The 15,973-nt window shown below is 41.9% G+C and overlaps 1 protein-coding gene across 1 annotated transcript in view; it reads left to right on the forward strand.

The window, feature by feature from the left end:
- Positions 1-15,973, forward strand: part of HS6ST3 (heparan sulfate 6-O-sulfotransferase 3) — a 538,088-nt gene that overhangs the window by 246,701 nt on the left and 275,414 nt on the right. Inside the window, 1 exon segment of the mRNA XM_073348045.2 lies at positions 106-125. Coding sequence (XP_073204146.1) covers positions 106-125 — 20 coding nt within the window.

The following is a 15,973-nucleotide window of genomic DNA, read 5'->3' on the forward strand; positions in this document are numbered from 1 at the left end:
CTCACCAGCTTTCAAGCATTATCAATTGTGTAAGGGGGTCATTCCCAACAGTGACCCCCACACTAGGTTCTTGTTGTGTTTAAGCAAGGGACATGTTAAAGAAAGATGCTCTGCTCCGTCCGCAAGTCATTGACAAAGAATGGTCAGCTGGCGAGAGACTTGTGGTTGAAGCAGCACTTTCTGGAGCAGGCCATGAGGCCTGCTTCAGTACTGAGTCCATCATCTGTCGCCTTCAGATCTGGCAAGTGATGCTGCTCAGGGCTTGTGCTCTGGCATTTTCCCCCAAGAGGAAAAGGCTAATTTACCCTTCTCTGGTGTGGCGAGGAAAAGGTCTTCTAAAACAAATGGCTCTGGGAAGAAGGATAAAGGAGTTTGAGGCACAAGTGGTCTTCTCATCCATCCTCCCCGTGGAAGGAAAAGGCCTGGGTAGAGACTGTTGAATCGTGGAAGTCAACAAATGGCTACACACGTGGTGTTGGAGAGAAGGCTTTGGATTCTTTGACCATGGGATGGAAGGAGGAGTGCTAAGCAGAGATGGGCTCCACCTAACAAAAAGAGGGAAGAGCATCTTCGCAAGCAGGCTGGCTAACCTAGTGAGGAGGGCTTTAAACTAGATTCACCAGGGGAAGGAGACCAAAGCCCTGAGGTAAGTGGGGAAGTGGGATACCGGGAGGAAGCACGAGCAGGAGGAGGGCTCCTGCCTCATACTGAGAAAGAGGGATGATCAGCGAGTTATCTTAAGTGCCTATACACAAATGCAAGAAGCCTGGGAAACTAGCAGGGAGAACTGGAAGTCCTGGCACAGTCAAGGAATTATGATGTGATTGGAATAACAGAGACTTGGTGGGATAACTCACATGACTGGAGTACTGTCATGGATGGATACAAACTGTTCAGGAAGGACAGGCAGAACAGAAAAGGTGGGGGAGTTGCATTGTATGTAAGGGAGCAGTATGACTGCTCAGAGCTCAAGTATGAAACTGCAGAAAAACCTGAGAGTCTCTGGATTAAGTTTAGAAGTGTGAGCAACAAGGGTGATGTCGTGGTGGGAGTCTGCTATAGACTACCGGACCAGGGGGATGAGGTGGACAAGGCTTTCTTCCGGCAATTCACGGAAGTTACCTGATCGCATGCCCTGATTCTCATGGGAGACTTCAATCATCCTGATATCTGCTGGGAGAGCAATACAGCGGCACACAGACAATCCAGGAAGTTTTTGGAAAGGGTAGGGGACAATTTCCTGGTGCAAGTGCTGGAGGAACCAACTAGGGGCAGAGCTCTTCTTGACCTGCTGCTCACAAACCGGGAAGAATTAGTAGGGGAAGCAAAAGTGGATGGGAACCTGGGAGGCCGTGAGCATGAGATGGTCAAGTTCAGGATCCTGACACAGGGAAGAAAGAGCAGCAGAATATGGATCCTGGACTTCAGAAAAACAGACTTTGACTCCCTCAGGGAACTGATGGGCAGGATCCCCTGGGAAAATAACATGAGGGGGAAAGGAGTCCAGGAGAGTTGGCTGTATTTTAAAGAATCCTTATTGAGGTTACAGGGACAAACCATCCTGATGTGTAGAAAGGATAGTAAATATGGCAGGTGACCAGCTTGGCTTAACAGTGAAATCCTTGCTGATCTTAAACACAAAAAAGAAGCTTACAAGAAGTGGAAGACTGGACAAATGACCAGGGAAGAGTATAAAAATATTGCTTGGGCATGCAGGAGTGAAATCGGGAAGGCCAAATCACACCTGGAGTTGCAGCTAGCAAGAGATGTTAAGAGTAACAAGAAGGGTTTCTTCAGGTATGTTAGCAACAAGAAGAAAGTCAAGGAAAGTGTGGGCCCCTTACTGAATGAGGGAGGCAACCCAGTGACAGAGGATGTGGAAAAAGCTAATGTACTCAATGCTTTTTTTGCCTCTGTCTTCACGAACAAGGTCAGCTCCCAGACTGCTGCACTGGACAGCACAGCATGGGGAGGAGGTGACCAGCCCTCTGTGGAGAAAGAAGTGGTTCGGGACTATTTAGAAAAGCTGGACGAGGCTTTTAGAGACTATTTAGAAAAGCACAAGTCCATGGGGCCGGTGAACAGTGGGGGGAGCACACTCCAACATTCTTTGTCAGGAGGTAGTCTGGTTCTGACAGTTTTGCACTGGGGAAAACATTACCCCCAAGGCCAATCACTTCCCTGGGATCCACGATCACCTGCTGGATCACCTCCGCAGGAATTTCACACTGATTCATGAGTGGTCTCTGAAGCCCAGTGTCCTTCTGCATTCCATCTTTGCAGTTTGGGCCATTCTGATAATTGACCATGAGAGAAAACAAGAAATACCAGCTGTTCTGCTCCCAGCGTTCTTGAAATAAGTCACTTGTTTCCACCCACCAATTAAACAGCTGGTTCCTTTGTGGGACCTTAATACTGATTTAGTGGCTCTTATGGTACCTCCATTTGAGCCTCCGACAATTTCTTCCTCTTTTCTGCTTCAGAAAACTGCTTTCCTTGTGGAGATGACATCTAGAAAGAAAGCATGTGAGTTAGTCTCCCATGATGGAGCCTCCTTACATGGAATTTTCCAAAGACAAAGCAACCCCATGGCTACACTCTAAGTTTTTATCTATTATGGTTTCCCAGTTTCACTTCAACCAAGTTATTTATCTACCAGTGTTCTTCCTTAAGATGCATTCAGCCACCAAGGAGCGGTGTCTTGACACACTGGATGTCAGGCAATGTCTACCTTTTTGTGATAGAATTTTGAAAAAGGCTAATATTTTGGGGTGTTGTAGTAGGGTGGTCACCCATTCTTGCCCTGAAGGGCTTGAAATCAGCCCTGGGAGAGGGCTGTGGCTGGGAGCAAGCAGTGACCAGGCTGATTGGGGGAAGCAGGCTCAGCTGTGGCCATGCCCCAATCAGGCCTCAGCTGGCCCTTATAAGAGGGCAGTGGGCCAGGAGCAGAGAGTCTCTTCTAGCTGTGGAGGGAGACGTGCCTGGCTGCTGGGGAGCTTGAGAAGGTACCTGGAGTGGAGCAGGGCTGGGGGAGGCTCCAGACTGGAAAAGTCCCAGGCTGCAGGCCTCGCAGGTGGCCTAAAAAAGGGTATTGCGGTTGCAGGGGGCAGCCCTCGGGTAGGCAGAGGCAGCAGGTCCAAATCCCCCTTATCTGTGATGATTGGTTTATACACTGCAGTCCACCTCAGTGTGAGGGGGCTCAATGGTGATTGGCAGTAGCCAAAGACTGAGGCGAGGTGGGGATAGTGGGTGGGGGTTCCCCGGGGAGGGGAGACCCAGAGACAGTGGGGGTACTGCCAGCTGGCAGCACCCTGGGTAAAAGGGGCACCGGGGTCCGGGAGGGACACGGGCGGCAGCAAGACACCGGCCTGCAGAGGGTGCTCCAGAGGCTGGAAGAGCTAATTCCTTGAGAGACCAGCAGGAGGTGCCGCAGGGTGAGTCTCTCACGGTGACAGGTGTATCAACAGAAATGTCACATGTGAGCCATGGAAGGTACTTGTTTCACTCTGTGTGGCCCTGGTGAGCACTAAGCTGGAGTACTGTGTCCAGTTCTGGGTGCCATACTTTAAGAAAGACGTGGACAATTGGAGAGAGTCCAGAAGACGGCAACAAAAAATACTAAAAGGTTTAGAAAACCTGATTGATGAGGAAAGGTTACACAAACTGGGCATGCTTAGCCTTGAGAAAAGAAGGCTGGGGAGGGGAGGAAGACCAGATAGCATTCTTCAATTATATTAAGGGCTGTGATAAAGAGGATGGTGATCAATTGTTCTCCACGTCCACTGAGGTTGGACAGGAAGTAATCCAGCTTAATCTGAAGCAAGGAAGATTTAGGTTAGATGTTAGGAAGAACTTTGTAAGCATAAGAATAGTTAAGCTCTGGAATAGGCTTCCAAGGGAGGTTGTGGAATTCCCATCATTGGAGGTTTTTAAGAGGAGGTAAGACAAATACCTGCCAGGGATGGTGTTGGTTTACTTTGTCTTGCCTCAGTTCAGGTGACTGGACCAAATTAACTTTAGAGGTCCTTTCCAGTCTTGTGTTTCTATGATTTTGTGATCACAGAAGTCTGACCATGTTATGGCTATTAATAAGATAGTGTGGAACACAAATGTCCATATAAACCTTAGACTCTGGAAGGTTGCAGCCCAGGTTGTAGAAACAAATGATTTACCAGGACAGTGTTTTTTTTAATTAAATATATTATGTTAAGGAACTGGCCTAGGTATTAGTGAATGGGACCAGTAGTCAAGACCTGAGCTCTGTTTCTAGGTTGGCTACTGTCTTGCTGCTGAACCTTTGGCAAGTCATTTCATACACTTTTTGGTGCCACAGATTTCCTCTTCACAAAAATGGTAGTGTAATAGGGTTTGCTGGCCCTTTGAGGGAAGGCTTAGGTTCTACAATTTCCTGTTCCAACTTCTAGCCTGGAAGAGGATGATTCTGAGAATTGTAGGCCAAAGGCACTGTGGAAGTTGGAGGCTGGGACTGCAATTAATTCTGGGAAGGTTGCCAAAATATAAGATGCAGCTTCCCTTCATTGTGGGGAGAGACCTAAAGGGGAGAGCAGTCGCGGTTGGGGCCCATCCAGGTAAAGGGCCCAGGAAAAGCTTGTGTGGAGGAAGCCTAGAAAGGGCCACAGAGGAGGCCTATAGGCTGGATGCAGAAGAACCATGGGGAGGAGTATGTTTTCTTTTTATGAATGTTTGGATGCCCTGGACCCAAAAGGGTTCTGAAATAAGGTGTGAACAGTTCCTGACTTGTTTGCCTGAGAGAGAGATGAAGACTGGGATGCCTTCTAAAGAGGCTGTAGCTGAAGAAAAGATACTTGGTAGCATTTGGGAACTTATCATTTGGTCATTTTTCCTTGGGGGACTTTCATAACTAAAATATTGCTAAATATACCATTTGCAAACCTGTTGGTATCATATGAGATCCTCTGTCAGAAAGTACTGCTGGGTACACAAAAACACTTCATTATGAAAGACTCTCATTTAGGGTAAACACTGCCCAGTTTTCTCATGGGACATTCAAATTAGTAATGAACCATTCTGAATAACCAAGCTGTTAACAAAAGGTAGAGGTTCCAAGGTGAAGGGGTTTTATTCTGTATACTTATAGGATTTTATTCAGATCACTGAGCTGAGGCTGAATTTAATCAACACCATCTCAGTGTGTTTATTGACCTACCTAACAGCACCATATTTAAATAAGTATGCTTTTCTTAGTTTCTCATTTTCTTGTATTTGTATGAATGCTACCAGTATTTTCAGAAAGTATTGTATCAAGGCTATGTTTGTGGGTCTCCTTTGACTAGGACCAGTAATTGAGGTTCATGTAAGTAGGACAAATTCTTGAGTTCATTAAGGGCCAGTAAAGTAAAATTTCCATCCTTACTTTTATGGTTGCATTGGGAACTGATAGAGAATGTACAGGGAACAGTGTCTGAAAGACAGAAAACTGAACTGAATGATCCTGGATATTAAAAGAATAATTCAGGATCAGGAAGTTTATAAGCATGCCAGTGTGCATTTAATGTTCCTCGCACTGCTCTCTTCCAGTGTCTTCAGATCTGGCTTAACTGACAAATAAAAAAACTAAAGAATTAAGTGAAGCTTAATGTGTTATATGTTTAATACTAAAGCGATTACTGTCTCTATTGGCCTTTACATATATATTTATCAGAATATATAAAAGTCAGGGTGTATTCTCACATATCTGTGCTAGTTAGAAATACGGCTATTAATACCATATAGTGAATCATTTATTGAAATGTTCTTCACAGGGCATATTTTAGTGTGTAAGGTTTACTGTATTAATTCCATTGGATGACCACCTTCCCTAGTTGCCAGAGATGTGATATCCATGACGGCACATAGCTCTCTGTGTTCTGGTCCTGTCCCTCTTCTGCTTGATGTGGAAGTAGTTCACAGACTACGTTTGCAATGTCCTCAGAAACCTGAGTGGAGTAGGGGCTTTTTAATGTATGTCTTTTCCAAGGTACTTAAATAGCACAAATATGTCTATATCTCTTTCTTTTTATGGGAAAGAGATTTAACGTTGGAAATTTGAACAATTTCTCAACACTTTGCCATAGCCTGAAAGACTTACTTACAAGGATTTGTCTCTCTAGGAGATGTCATCTACAGTTGTGACCAATAAAAAGTCAACATATTTAATTATGTGACTACATATTAGGTTTCCCATTGAACCCCTTGTCTCATTCAGCACACAGGATGATGGTGGTCACTGAATTGATAGTTATTTCATATTTCTTTTTGATGTGGCAGTGGCAGAATAATGACAGACACGTGCATGGAATCAAGTGGCAGGCCTCAACTTTTATTAAATGTTAACACAGGGAGGGGTGCTACCTGCTAATCACCCACATTTTCCTATACCAGGAATTTAATTGGTTCCAGTTCAGGGATTACAGAGCTCCTACTATATTACCCATAATGTGAGGTAAGCTCCCCTCAGCCTACTCCCACTCCCCTGGACTCAGCTCTCTCTGAGTGCTAGCACCCTCCTTCTCACAAGGGGGACGGAGCTTGCAGCAGGGTGGGGACCTCGGCCCTTGAAGGACACAAGGTCTCATCCTATCTCATGAGCTCAAAACCCATTACTGAAATCCCAGGTCTTTTACCTCTGGGAACCATACATTTTATTCTCTTAAATGCACTGGAAACCTACTGCAATTTGCAACAAATAAACAACTTCACCCCAGTACCTCAGTTAGGTATTAAAGCACATTCCTACTGAACCTGTGACTTGAAAGTGCTGCAAGGAAGGCAAAAAGCTCCCTGGTCCTCCACCAATTGCCAATGGGAGAAAAGGTTCCTTCCTGACCTCCTAAACAGGTGATCAGCTAGACCAGTAGTGTCAGTCAGGCCAGGTTCCCATTCCTAGTTTGGGTGGGTAGGGTGTGGTGCTGGAGGCTCCACATGGCCCCCATGCTGGGGTAAATCCTGTGGGCTGGGGAATCCTGGCCAATCAGCAATCCTTTCCCCCAGCTGGCCAGTGGGTACCAGAGACTCTAAGGGAGAAGAGCTACCTATTGTCCCTTGGCAAGTGTCTCCCTCCCTTGCTGCTGAGAGTGTCGTCCTTTCCCCACTGGCCCCATCAATACCCTATTAATGCAAGTGCGTAGCATTTGTCCTCATCATTCAGTCTGTGTCCCCATGGATTACTTATTGCATGCCATCCAAACCATGCACTGAATATAGAATTATGAATTTCAATTGGGTCTGTCTTTTAGTGCTGTCGTCATAGAATCTTAGGGCTTTACAAATTTATCTTCACAATACCATTGTGAGGTGAGATGGTATTCCCATCTCCATTTGGCAAATGAGGAAATAAGGCACAGAGATTAATGTCAAAAGTGTCATCTAATTTTGGGTGCATAATTGGAGATGCCTAGTGTGTGATTTTTTTTTTGAAGTGCTTCGCATAAGATTGTGTATGTTCGAAGCAGAGCTCCCATTGACTTCAATTGTAGGTGAATGGTCAGCACTTCTGCAATTCAGATTCCAGTCTCAAGTAGGGTATGCATAAAATAAGAAACACGTAACTATAGCTGCTACTTCTGAAAATGTGGCTCTCTATGATTTGCCCACATTGTAGGAACTCTCAAAAAGAAAAGGAGGACTTGTGGCACCTTAGAGACTAACCAATTTATTTGAGCATAAACTTTCGTGAGCTACAGCTCACTTAAATTGGTTAGTCTCTAAGGTGCCACAAGTACTCCTTAGTCTGTATTCGCAAAAAGAAAAACACGGCTGTTACTCTAAAACCTGTAGGAACTCTGTGGCAGAAGCAAGGACAGAATCTTCCTGCGGTCCCCTGCCTTATTCAACAAATATTCTAAGTTCTGTAACAAATGAGACGGGGGTTCTACAAACAGTTTGTCATTATGTAGTCCTGACTCATTCTGAGAGCACAGTTTGTCCGGTGCACTGAATGAGACAAAGGTCCTGTGTGGGGGGGAAAAAGTATTTGATCATATAAATAAAGGCTGTATGAGAACACAGACATACAAGGACTGCCAATTAAGGTTGCACAGGCAAACTTAATACTGGCATTTCCTTATTTTGAGTGCCTGACTTTGCATGTTAATTTTTTAAAATGTGATTTCCTAGATTTTGAATATATTTAAAAATGTAAGACAAGAAAAATTTAATCCTGTGAAGCCATATTTACTGATTTCCCGCCCCCCACCCAAACACAAGGATGGCTTGATCACAGTCTCTAAGTACCTACATGGAAAACAAATATTTGATTATAGATTGATTAGTCTAGCAAACAAAAGTATAACAACATCCAGTGGCAATAAGTTGAAGTTAGACAGTCATACGGGAAATAAGATGTGAATTTTTAACAGTGAGGGGAACTAATCATTGGAACAGTTTAACAAGGGTCGTGTTAGATTATCCATCAATGGCAATTTTTAAATCAAGATTTTATATTTTTCTAAAAGATATGCTCTAGTTTAACCAGAAATTTATTTTTGGGAAATTCTGTGGCATGTGTTATGCAGGATGTCAGCCTAGCTGATCACGGCGTGGTCTATGTGTACGAGCTGTGAAGGGCTGGGGCATGCTCAGTGCAAATGGGATCATCGGAGGATTTAGCTGCCAAACTCGTACAAGAGCCTGATGAACATGTGACAATTGGGGCTTTTCAAAAACTTGTAACTTAGCCAATTATGAGTGAATTTTTCTGACAGTGGCACAAGGGCACATCCTTGTCTCTAGAGCGACACCCCAGCTATATTTCAAGTTCCTGTTCCAAAGCATGGATGCATTTGAGCATCTCAATGTTAAGGTAGTGAGGTTTTTGTTTTTTGTTTTTTTTAAACGTGGGCAAAACTGTATTCTCCCCTAATTTCATTCTCAGAAACAGAAGAATCATTTTTAACTGAATTTGCCCCCACAAGTTCGATTTGAGGCAGACACCTTGCATGGGAAATTTCAGCCTGACTTGTTTGTTGGCAAAATTATAAGTAACGGGGCCTTATAATGGAAAATTTAGGCATCTTTCACTATAGACATTGCCACATAAACATACTCAGGAAAGGAAATATTTTAGATACTATATTATGTTGTTTTTGGTAAGGTGGGGGAGGAGACAACAAAGACCAGAGGTGCAGGGGGAGAACTGGCACTTCCAATTAATTTTTAAAAAAATAATTAATTAATTAAGCAAGGACACCCCATTATACCTATCCTTCTGGATTTGATGTATTCTTTGTTAGAAAAAGTAACACACAAAACATTTATTTGTGGTAAATAAAATCAGAATGTTATATTTGTGTGCCATCCAATGAATCTTTTGAACACACATTATATATATTCACTCTTCCAAAATTTCTACATTCTGTATGTAATCAGAGTACAACCCCGGTGCTTTTCTTCTTTCTCTGTGTCAAATATCCTACTTATTCAAAAATTGCTGTGTTATATGTGGGTCTGGTAGCACTGCCTATTATTACACTTTCAGTTTTCAAAGTCCCATTAGGCTGGCATCTGCCGCAAGCTGAATTTTTTTTTATTTCAGCCAAAATAGTTCAGCTGTTTCCAAGAAAGAAGCTAGGAAAAATGCATTGTTTAGCACACGTTAAAAAAACAAATCTGGTGACCTTTTTTTCCAAAGCTCTAGTGCCTTCATGCTTTGGAGCAGGGACCTGAAATTTCACAGAGGAGTGGCTGTTTTTTCGGGGATGTGTCTTTTGCTATCCCTTTGAAAATCTATCTAGATTTGGCCAAGGCAGAAGCCTTTGAAATATCACAGTTCACACAGGCTAAATTTTGGAGCTAAATGCTCGAAGATTCTATCTGCACTACACATGCTCCAGCTTGTGGCTGAGCAAGACTTTACAGCAGCCTAGAGCTGAAACTGCGGGCAGTCCAGATCCAGTTTCAGGTTCAGGCACCTTAACTGAAAGCCTGCCTCTTCTGAGTTCTCAATCCTCTCCACCCCACCCTCTTGCTAGTGTCCTAGCTGCATGGAGAAAGAAGCTCTTTGATTGAAATGTGGAGGGGGGACAAGAGCCGGGAGGGGGATATTGGCACAAGGAGTCTCGATGGTGATGGTGGGGGGAACTAAAGCTGATGGGTGGGGAGGAGAAGGAAACTGTGACTGGGGGTTGGGTGGGTCTGACTGGGCAAGGAGATTGGAATCTAGGGATAGGGCAGAGGAGGCTGGGACTGGTTAAGCAAGGAGAACAGGGACTGAGAGAGAGAGAGGGACATGGGGGCAGTGAGCATCTGGGAAGACTCAGATCAGATGAGGAGGGTGGGACTGAGAACCAATGAGATGGGGTAGGAGGGGAAGCAGATCCAACAAAGACCTAAGGTGCACGAGGAGAACTGGCACTGGCTGGGCAGAGAGACTAGGGCAAGAAGCCAGGGAGGTGAGATACTGAGACAGAGAGTGGGAAAGAAGGATGACTGTGAGATTGGATGAGGAGCTTGTGAAGGGGGACTGATGGGGACAGGTAAAATGGCTGCTCGAGGGGGTGAGAGAGATTGGACGAAGATCTGTAAGGGGGTGGAATTAGGTTTGGCTGGGCAAACAGAATAGGACGGGATGAGGAGCCAGGGGTTGGGAAGACACAGTGTGTGGGTGTGGATCTCTTGCCAGGATTATCTGGGTATATCTCATTTAATCATTCCCAGCCATTGCAGGGGCCTCAAGCACTGGTGCATCTCGGTCCCTCCTATTCTCTGCCTATGGCACATAATAGTATAGTTTCTGTGGGTGTCCTTTACTTTGGTCTTATTTCCTTTGTTGGGTTTAGTGTGTGGGCATCGAGTGGCATTAGTGTCCTGTGATACACAGGAGGTCAGACCAAATTATCTGAGGGTCACTTCTGGGCTTAAGCTCTTCAACTCTTTCTGTATTTATTCACAAATCACTTCTATAGCTGAACAAAAGATTGGAAATTAATTAATAACTTTGTTAACAAAATTCAGATTGAAAGTGCATTTCTGCAGAATCCAGCTGTCAGCTCAAAATTACTTCTGTATAAAAATTCATTGTTGTTAAACAAAACAAACAAACCCCCCACAACCCTTCCCCTCCAAAAACAGTTAGGTGGTCTAGCCATTTCCCCACCGCTATACCATATTCTTCACGCAGTATCATGATCCAGTATCATGTTACTTGCCTTAGAACAGCAGCTCAGTGTTAATGTTGCCTGTCAAGGTTCCTCCCCCACTCTGAACTCTAGGGTACAGATGTGGGGACCTGCATGAAAACCTTCTAAGCTTACTTTTACTTCTAAGCTTAGGTTAAACCTTCCCCAAGGTACAAACTATTTTACCCTTTGCCCTTGGACTTCCACTGCCACCACCAAACTTTATCTGGGTTCCTGAAAAAACGTAGTTTGAAACATCTTTCCCCCCAAAATCCTCCCAACCCTTGCACCCCACTTCCTGGGGAAGGTTTGGTAAAAATCCTCACCAATTTGCATAGGTGACCACAGGCCCAAACCCTTGGATCTTAAACAATGAAAAAGCATTTAGTTTCTGAAAAGAAGGATTTTAATAGAAGTAAAAAGTAAAAAAGAATCGCCTCTGTAAAATCAGGATGGTAAATACCTTACAGGGTAACTAGATTCAAAACATAGAGAATCCCTCTAGGCAAAACCTTAAGTTACAAAAAGACACACAGACAGGAATATTCATTTTGTTCAGCACAGCTTAATTTCTCAGCCATTTAAAGAAATCATAATCTAACACATATCTAGCTAGATTACTTACTAAGTTCGAAGACTTCATTCTGTTCTGTCCCCGGCAAAAGCATCACACAGACAGACTCAGACCCTTTGTTTTTCTCCCTCCTCCCAGCTTTTGAAAGTATCTTGTCTCCTCATTGGTCATTTTGGTCAGGTGCCAGCGAAGTTATCCTAGCTTCTTAACCCTTTACAGGTGAGAGGATTTTTCCTCTGGCCAAGAGGGATTTTAAAGGTGTTTACTCTTCCCTTTATATTTATGACATTGCCCCTTCTTTATTCTGTAATAGACCATATGCTTTTGGTTGTATACTGATGATTCTTATATTAAATTTGTTAAATGTGTACAAGATTTTGAAACAAATACAGCCCCGTGATATATCTAGTTAGGTTAGAGTTCTAAATAATTTCTTAGTGGGATAATTGGTACAGTAGAAAAATATTTTAATGGAATTGGAATAATTTATCAGTTTGGTGTTATGAAATATATTTATTACATAGTGGAATATGTAACACTTAAAGCTTGACCTCTGAAAATTTCAAGGGGTTCGTTTCTTTTGGGGAGAAAAAATTTGAAAATCAGGCTTGTAATAAGAAGCTACCTTAAGATTCAACTCTGAAGCTGCTCTTGCTGCTCCAAAACAACAGTATTATAAATAAGATGGAAAGAGAAACATTTTAAATGAACTTTAAAAGTAAAGAGATTTTTTGTGCAATTGTGAAGGGGTTCAAAACTATTGCTAGAAATACAGACCTGCTATAATTCTCAGTTGCACAGATGGAAGATAGTGTAATTATTCTAATGATTGTGACATGAAAAATTATGGCAAGTCAGAAAAAAATGGCATACTGCAGAATTTTTAATAACATTTAAACAAATAATGATGAACAGGGAAGGCCAGCTTGGGAGGCTGTTCCATGACTGAGATGACACATGATTAAAGCACTAACCAGAATCTTGGCAAGCAGAAGAGAGAAATATTTGAAAATGTTCTAACATTTATATCTAACAGGTGATAATGGCAAGATTTGATTAATACCTCTAATAAGGGGTAGAAAATAATAAATTTGAATAAAAAATAAGACTTAGATTGAGAACACTCTGTTTGTCTAAAGGGATAGACTGTAGATGGGATGAATACATTGTAATAAATTGAGAAACTGCAATGGAATGCATAGAGCCAGTCAGTGCATACTTTTATCTCATCAGAGATAAAATATTCACAAGTATTAAAAATAAAAAGGTGGGGAGGAAGGTTTCTGTCAGGAAGAAAAGAGGCATACTGTAAATCTAGCCTCCACATACAGATGCTAGCTTAGTTCATGTGAACTGATAAGTGACCTAAGAGGAAATAAAGAAAAAACAGTACAGGATCCAAATGATAGAACCTAGGGTTGTACCATGTGAAGAGATTAGGAATGTGAAGAAATCCCCGCCCCACCCCCCACCTTAAGAACTCCAAATGAGCCATCTGAGGTACAAGAACCAAACCTGTCAGTGGTCTAGTCATCAGTCCAAAGAAGACAAAAAAAGGAAATTATTTTTATGGTTAATAGAGTCAAAAGTGGCACACAGTTGAGTAAACTCATAGTTTGATAGGCTTTCCTTTTTATTTTCCAAAAGATTGAGTATTAGCAATAAAGTAGCCTAGATTGAGAGACCACTTCTAAAACATACATCAGAGGGTCCATGTCGGGATGGCCAGTAATGTATATGACCTATATAATTACATAGGCCCCCATTCTTTCAGGTCCCTCCCTTTGCAGAACTGTGGGCCTGATACAAAGACCATTGAAGTTCAATATTTTTATTGTTGGATTGATCTGAGACCCTAATTTTTTAACTGTCATGCCCCATTCTCAGTTAGAAATTTGTACTTCAGCTCCTGTGTTCCTGACCTATGTAGATACAATGAAATTTCACACAGGTGAGGAATTTGGGAGGTTCACACACAAACTGTAATCTCAGAGAAAGGGAAGGTGATATGTCTGCAGAGATGAATAGGGGAAGCACTCTGTCATGAGGGGAGAGAGCCAATGTCATGTATTGGGCGAAAGAAGCTTTCTAATTTTTAGAAGAGTCTCCTGCTAAGAAACTGAATCTCAGATTTTCTGATTTCAGGAGCCAGGAAATAATGTTGTCAGCCTGATCCTCTAAACAAGTTGATTTTTACATATATCCTATTCATTTTGTTCTGTTTACATGCACAAATTTGCCACTTCTTTTGTGTGTTCCATATATTTGTCTAAATATAATTATTTTCAAAAGTATCATTGAAGAATTGAGAGTAGTAATCACTCATATTTGCATATTCAATATATAGGTGTTTATTAGCTGATCTGTGTAGTTGTATATGTATTCAATATCACAACCCTTTTTTTAAAGTAAATTCTAGTGAATATTCACAAAGAAAGGAAGGTCTTTTTCACATATTTGGGCCAACCAGTTGATGCTTTCACTTTTATTACTGATTTGTCACCATTCATCCAGTCATTGTGGTGATACATGTTTATTTTTTGCTGTTTGACAATTTAGTCTAAAAATCTCTGTTGGCTCTTGTATCTTAAATCCTGTCCCTGGCATCTTTCGTTCACACTAGCTGCCCTCTTATATCCTTTCTTCTCAAGAATTTAATTATGACATCCAAGTGCAGTTCCCCAACCAAGCTGCCTACCAGTTGCAGGCTTTTCCTGGTGCCATCCTGGAAAGCTCTACTTCTAACAGTCAAGCATCTTCACCACCACAGTTCTCAATATTCTTTCCCTCTTGGAAACCACAACCTGACACAGCTATTGAGATTCATTGGCAGGGCTGTATCTAGAGCATTGGTGCAATGTGTGTTTGAACTGGCTCTTGTGAATTATATTAGTTCTGAATTTCCTTGAGTACCAAGTTCACTGGGGTAGAAAATTAAAACAAACACATATTAATAGTTAAAACAAATGCTCAGGTCAGAGAATGAATACAGAATGAAGTTGTTTTCCATGAACAATTCCCTTTTGTTTCAGAGTAACAGCCGTGTTAGTCTGTATTTGCAAAAAGAAAAGGAGTACTTGTGGCACCTTAGAGACTAACCAATTTATTTGAGCATAAGCTTTCGTGAGCTACAGCTCACAGTGCATCCGATGAAGTGAGCTGTAGCTCACGAAAGCTTATGCTCAAATAAATTGGTTAGTCTCTAAGGTGCCACAAATATTCCTTTTTCCTTTTGTTTGTGACTTTTCTTTCCAGTGCTACACGACCACCTATCAAACATCATACTTAGCTCCAAAATTTTTAATATTATGAAATCTTTGTTTTGCCCATATGATTTCCTCCCCTAATACTGTGATAGTCCTGATTCTTTGGTATACATCTTGTACAATATCGGTTTGAAGAACTATACTGTCGGAGCCAATACAGCATAGATAACATTTTCAAACGTGCCTAAGTTCTCTTGAAAGTTGATGGGAATTAGGCTCCTAAATCCCTTAGGGTAAACTTTTCTTGAGCGCCCGTTAGAAAATCTGCTGCATCTGCAAAGTGTTTCTTACCTTATTTTACACATCAAACCAGGTGTGCACAACTAGATATCAGATGCAGGTACTAAGAGAATATGAGATCTGAAAATAAAAGCTAAGCTTCAAATTCAAGGCGAAACTGAAAGAAGCAGCACAAACAAGTCTTGTTTTTGTTTGGTTTTTTTCTTTCCCAGAATATGAATTTGAGAAATCCTGCTATTGCTGGTTTTCTCCTGAAGTGGAAACATAAGCCCTATCCCAAGTACAATATGATCATATTGAGTTACCCTTATGATGTCTCACTGGCAGACTAATTGTGCTGGATTAATTAATGCTGCATTGACTTCAAATAGAGCAGACAGAAATTGTTAAGAGAGGTGAGTTTAGACTAAAATTATTTGAAAAACAAATTGCGTATTTGTCATTTTCTTTTAGTACTTCAAGTATTTAAAGGATTTTTGATATTCTGAATGTTGCAACAGCTCATTATTTGCATAATAGTTTCTGTTGTTGAAGAATTCTCAGACTTTTGGGAGCGTGTACGGTTTTTAAATAATACTTTTTATCGTTGATGAGTTGAGGAAAAATTGTCACACTTCTGAAAGACTGTGGTTAACATCTGAGAACTCTGGACCCAGTCAAAAATTGTACTCTGATCTAATAGGATGGCAGCAGTGAACATTACATATGTATTACACTTTGTTTTACAACTTTCCTTTCATAGCTATTTATTTTATGTA

Source organism: Lepidochelys kempii, chromosome 1, assembly GCF_965140285.1.
Source record: "Lepidochelys kempii isolate rLepKem1 chromosome 1, rLepKem1.hap1, whole genome shotgun sequence".
NCBI lineage: Eukaryota > Metazoa > Chordata > Testudines > Cheloniidae > Lepidochelys > Lepidochelys kempii.